Genomic DNA, 6,080 nt, shown 5'->3' on the forward strand with positions numbered 1-6,080 from the left:
AACGAATAATCTTTTCTTAAGTGTTAATTATTATTTTTGACCAATCACGTGGTAACACGTGTAACTTAAACTTTTAAAAAAAACACAAACTTTTAAAAAAATCGGGTGTACAATAATTATTGTACATCTATTATAAAGATAACCTAAAGTGATTAAAAGTTACCCCTGAAATGAATAAAAGTTACCCCAATATGAGTTAAAGTAACCCAATTCAAATAAAAATTATCTACGCTTTATTAGTAAAGAATCAAATTTTAAATGACTAAAAATCAATTATTAGTGATTGAATGTAATTAAATTACCTTTATAAAACTTTTCTTGTTGTTGATTTATATAAAAATTGTATTATGTTTAAAGTTACCCAAAAAAAGACAAAAAGTTACCCTAAAATTAGCTAAAAGTTACCCTTATACTGCTCGATGTACACTGATATTAGTGTAAACAGGATGTATACAAAAGATTTTGAAAAAAAAATTACCTATTCTACCGGTTACTGGTCACTTGGGATCATTGGGAATAGATTCACATTAAAGTTCGGATCATTAAAAATAATTCAAAGTTGTGATTATTTTGGGTCAATGGGCCAAAGTTCGACTTATTCTAGACAATATTTACTAAATAAAAAAAAATTAAATGGTAGTTGTTTACAAAGCGAGCAAAGTAAATGATAGTGGTTCACAAAAACCAGAATCAAACAACTTATGATGTCCAATAACTCATCCAATTGGGACAAATTAACAATAACTCATCCAATTGGGACAAATTATGATGTCCAAATTCAGTACCCAAAAAAAAGGGGGTAAATAAACTATACGAAGGTAATCATATCAATTTGCCATCTGTATATAATTTCTTGCCTTGTAAACAAAACGTTATAAAATAAAATAAAAAAAAATCTCATACGTCATATGCATGCGATTTTAGTAACTAACAAGCTATTAATTGAACAAATCTATAAAATTGTTCCATCAAGCCACTGCAATGTTGACAAAATTTTACGCAAAAACGATCTAAAATCTTCATCAACAATGGCATTCCCTGTTATCTCAAGCTGAGTCAAAGTTAAATCTCTAAAGATTATATAAGCCTCCCAATATTTTGTCAGTTGGTCGACATCACCTGACGATAGGCTCAACTTCCAATCATTAGCTACTGTGTGAGACAAAGGAGAGGAACACAAGTACCTGGTACTGTCAATTGAATGCTCCCCAATCTCATTGTGCGAGATATCTAGCACTTTAAGCAACTTCAAATGCCTCAACGGATCTAAAGCTGTTAAACTCTTGATCTTGTTATTACTCAGGTTTAAACAAGAAAGAAGTTGCATTGCTTCCAACCCTGTGACAAAAAGCAAGTGAAAATTTTCAGCTTTCACGAAGAAGAAGAAAAGATATAGTAGAGCAAAATTGCTGTTGAGACAATCCAAAGCCAAAGACTTTAATTAATTAATCAATGACACTGTCCCAACGCCTCTAGATTAAGGATATAGCACAATCCAAAAGACCCTTTAATAGCTAGACCATAACCGCTATACCTCTCCACTCAACCTTAGTCATGATATTTAGGGAAAATTTAATCACAGTTTAAGATAGAATATAACCATTGTTTCAAAGTAAAGACAATAGAACTACATCAAGGACTGGTAGCGAAAATGTCCTCTTTTGCTCAGGTATTTGCACATCTTCAGCAGAGAAATCGACTTAGCAATTTCATGAGTGATTCCGTGCTTCATTTACATGACACACCATTTTCCTATAGCTTATCATTACACTATGAATCAACAGGACTCCTTAGCTATCAAAACAGTTTAGCACAACGTAACTAGCTGAAATGAATTTCAAATCTGAATATCAAGTGAGACATTAGTATGAGATATTTAGAAGCAGTTTCAGATATTTAAATTAAAATATCTCTTATCAATTTTATGGATTAGGAAATGAGTGGCATGCCATATTACTCATACATCAGCATCACAGCTAAAGCTGAAACCTAGCAGACTACAGATAGACCTTTCAGAAGTAGGAACTTCAGTTTAGGAGCATTACCTTCAAGCGATCCAAGTTCGTTTTGGCTTAGATCTAGCATTTGAACCCACAAAAGATTTTCAATGGACCCAATTCTTGATAGCGATAAACTATTTAAACGCACACATATAAAGCTATCATTATTTGTTTTGGCTATTTTCCCATAGCGCCAACAATATCTCGACAAGCTGTTCTTGCAACAAGTAACCTATAGATCAACAACACAATCAACGTAAGTATTGGGGTAATTTGATTCACAAACACACAAAAGGAAGATGCAGATTTGACATTTATTTGTTCAGAATGTTTAGTTAGTATGAATACAGCTTCATTGAGGGTTTCAAGTGGTGCATCAAGGAAGATATCACATTAACAATGACAACAACAATTCACAGATGTTAACATGAAGGCATTTGTAGAAACAATAAGTAGCGGCCAGGTAACCGCTATCATGACTCATGTGCTAGTACTTTTATCCAATGCTAATATATCTTGCTAAAAAACCTAAAAGAAAGCTTATTTTTTCTCTAAGGACGACCTCCTAGTTAACAAAATATTTATGAGATGTGATCATGTGAGTGTTCAGGCTCTTCTTGGTGTCATTCCCTCTTCTTTGTCATACGGAATAATAGATTGACAAGGAAATGATAAGCAATAGGATATCCTAGCAATAAATGTGGATTCCATCTTCATTACAAACTGCAAGACACTCTTGGTATGCAAGGAAAAAAGGTTGCCTTCTCCAGATAATTAACACAAAAGACTTACCTGTCGTAGCAATGCCATACTATGCTCTTCTTTATAATATTGTGAGTGAGGGGGGTCCATTTTCATCAAATCACAATATAAAGCTAAAACTTCTTCAGTATGCACCATCTGGGAAGAATTTAAAGTGCTGCTTTCTGAAACAATTGTATCTAGAGCTGTCAACAACCTTGCAAGAGTAAGCTTTCCTATTTTGCTGCAAACACAAAAGCAGGGAGTAAGAAAATATGTATCAGCATTGCCTACTCATTTTTTACATCATGGAATGCAAGTAAGTTCTAAATTGTTAAATGAGGCATACCAGTCTGCAGCTGAGAGTTCACGGAAGAGCTCAATCTCATTGGCCAACATATTTACCTTCCACTTACAATCAACACCTGCTTGATCCGCGTCAATTTGCAATTGGTTAAATAATGAGAAAAGATTTGATTCCCAAGAGTTCATTTCATATTTTTTAAAATTGGAATCTTCCCACAAAATTCCCTCTAGATTCTGCCCTTCAGCCTCTCCTGAATCAAGTTGTTGAAAGCGGACCACAAATTTAAATTCAAACACATGACTTAAGGAGCTCCCACTCAAAGAAATGATCTCAGAAGAGTCTCCCACGCGAACTTCAACTGGATAAGCAATGGAATAATCAAGCGGCACATCAGAAAAATTAAGCAGTGCAACCCAGGCCTGGGCACTCTCGTATTTGTCTACGGAAAGAGGCCTCCAAATGATATCTTTACTTTCTGCAAGGGCAGACCTGACAGCTACAGTAGAAGAGTTCAAACCTCTAACAGATTGGTTAAAATATAGAATCACAGGTATTGTTCCTCCGTTAGTGGAGTATCTTGCAGATGACAAAACCATACAACCAGATGCTGACTTGCTTGCTGATATAATCAGCTCAGAATCAGAAGCAGGCCAAGATGAATTCAACCAAGGAGTATCCTTCGTGATTGTTTGCTCAAGAAGCCAAAGATGATAAAACCAGCCACTTTGGTCATCGGAATCAGTGAATATTGCTTGGTGCACAAGGTCAAACTCCTCAGCTAAGTTCTTCTCTTTAGGAAAATATCCCTCAGCTTTTCGTTTAAGTAAATTTGACAGTAGTACACTAGAAAACCAGTAAACCAAAACTAATGAGATACGTAACAGTATACAGAAGGGAATCATGGAGCACATGCAAGTGTATGCAAGAGTTAACCAAAATGCACCGATGTTCTCTATCATGTCAAACCAGAAATTCAGAAATGAACACCAAATTCTCAGCCAACCATAAAAGGGGAGAATACTTATAACATACAACTATACAAGTAAGAAAGAATGAGAAGATTATACCTACGGTTATGCCAAGCAGAATAATTGCTGAAATTTGTTTCAATCATATTGGTGGTATACTCCAGTTCATCTTCATCTGCAATATTCTTTAGCGCTGCCACAAATCTGAAACACCACAGATAAAATATAAAAAATATTACACCAAACCATACTGTTTCAAACTACTACTCAGTATATATAAACCACAATGCAGTTTTCACCTGCGATAGTTCCATGCGTGAAAATTCCGAGCATCAGCCTTCTGAAACTTATCTAAGAGTCGTAATTCATTGTCTACGGATGAATGACCCTTGCTAAGAACCCATTTACGATGATGCCATGCTCCATATGACTTAAAATTTTGTCTCAGCGCACTCTCTACCTAAATTGATGTCAATTAATTTGATTAAAAACATTAGCCACCAATTGCTAGAACCTAAAACAACTCTTATATCAGCAAAAAAGTTTGCAATCTTCCAAACTTAGAGGCTATCAGGACTTGACATCAACGAAAAAATCTTCAATTATGGTAAAGGTAAACCCTGTTAAAATGCATTGCAAAGCTCGAATTCAATCAAAATCATCCCAAAGTCTCAAACATAAACCATTCCACTACAAATAGTGAAATAGTCATATATCAAATCACCTACAATAGTCATATATCAAATCACCTACAAAACTCGAGATCTGAGACCGTAAAAGTCTTCACACATGATCCAGAAATCACAAAAGCTACAAAGCACCTGATAAGTATCTAAGCAGCATAAAAATTGAGCACAAATGTACATATTCAAAGCACTTTTAATTGAAAGACTTACAACATGGAGTTCCTCATTCAAAATTAACTCAGGATCGGAACCGGGTTGACTCAGAAAATATTCAACAGCGAGTTTTCGATAATTCCAGGCTGTGTAGAATTCTGGATTGATCTCAAGCAGCTTAGCGCTGATTTCTACAGCTTCTTTATCAAAACTGAAACCCCAATTCAACCAATCAATGACACCCCAATTCAACCAAAAAAAATTATTCAATCAATTTGATTATTGAAAGAAAAGGAAAGAGTAAGAGATGGAGAATACTTTCGATTGTGATGATAGTTGAGAAATTGAGATTGAAGGGCACGTAATTTAGAGGCTTTAGCAGCAGAAGCTGCTTCATCTTCGGGCTTTGAAAGGTTTCTAGGTCGCCCATGCATTATCCAAGAATGTCACACCTACTGCAAACCAAGAAATTAAATACAGAACAGCTATTATGTGTATGAGAAAAATTTATAAGAAAACTATATTAGTGATTGCTAATATATACGTGAAAATAGGTTTGTTCGTTATCATTTTTCGTTTTCGGTTATGTCAGTTTAGGTTTTTCATTTTTATACAGACAAATTACTGCAAATTTACAACTACTACTTCGTCTAACTTTAAATTATGAAAATGAAGGGACGAAACATGTATTAGATCAGCGGATTCAACACAAAGAAGCAAGAAAGTAAATTACAAACATACAAACGAAAGTCTAATGACGAATCAAAAGACAAGGAACAATTGAATTTCAAATACACAATTCATCCATCACAATAAGTATGAAATAATACCTATTCAAAATCAGCAACTTCAATTCAAATAATCTACTACATATAATACTAAGTATTCAAATTGTAGCTCTTAAATTGATAAGAAAAAAACAAATAATTTATAATTATACACTGAAATCTGGAGTTTAATTTTACAATGACAATTATAAAATTGAAATTAAATCGAACATTCTAATTTTGAAACAGATGTAATTCAATTGTTCAAATTTGTAATTAGTAATTGGTCGAATAAATTAATTAAAGTATACCTTTAAAAATATTGGAGATCAGGATGGAGAGGCGAGGAATCCCGTCGGTCTTAATTGCCGGTGTCGCTGTGCTGAGGGAAGGAGATGACTTTAGAAGATCAAGATGTTGGGTATCTAGTAACTTTAGCAGACTACTCCCTCCGTGTT

General features: G+C 34.2%; 1 protein-coding gene across 2 annotated transcripts; it reads right to left on the bottom strand.

Annotated features, from left to right (window-relative positions):
* Positions 1 to 705: 705 nt before the first annotated feature.
* LOC110700077 (geranylgeranyl transferase type-2 subunit alpha 1-like) lies at positions 706 to 6,080 on the bottom strand. Of its 2 annotated transcripts, none has more exons than XM_021877580.1 (9): positions 5,934 to 6,080; positions 5,174 to 5,307; positions 4,913 to 5,066; positions 4,316 to 4,476; positions 4,116 to 4,220; positions 3,091 to 3,891; positions 2,793 to 2,985; positions 2,046 to 2,232; positions 706 to 1,338 (listed from the first exon to the last, which is right to left on the bottom strand). In XM_021877580.1, the coding sequence occupies exons 2-9, from the start codon at positions 5,287 to 5,289 to the stop codon at positions 953 to 955; spliced, it is 2,103 nt and encodes a 700-aa protein (XP_021733272.1). In that variant the 5' UTR covers positions 5,290 to 5,307; positions 5,934 to 6,080; the 3' UTR covers positions 706 to 952. The 2 variants fall into 2 exon arrangements, with proteins under 2 accessions (XP_021733272.1, XP_021733271.1); XM_021877579.1 differs by having other exon boundaries at positions 5,174 to 5,310; positions 5,934 to 6,079.

The sequence above is a fragment of the Chenopodium quinoa genome, unplaced genomic scaffold (assembly GCF_001683475.1).
Source record: "Chenopodium quinoa cultivar QQ74 unplaced genomic scaffold, ASM168347v1, whole genome shotgun sequence".
Classification (NCBI taxonomy): Eukaryota; Viridiplantae; Streptophyta; class Magnoliopsida; order Caryophyllales; family Amaranthaceae; genus Chenopodium; species Chenopodium quinoa.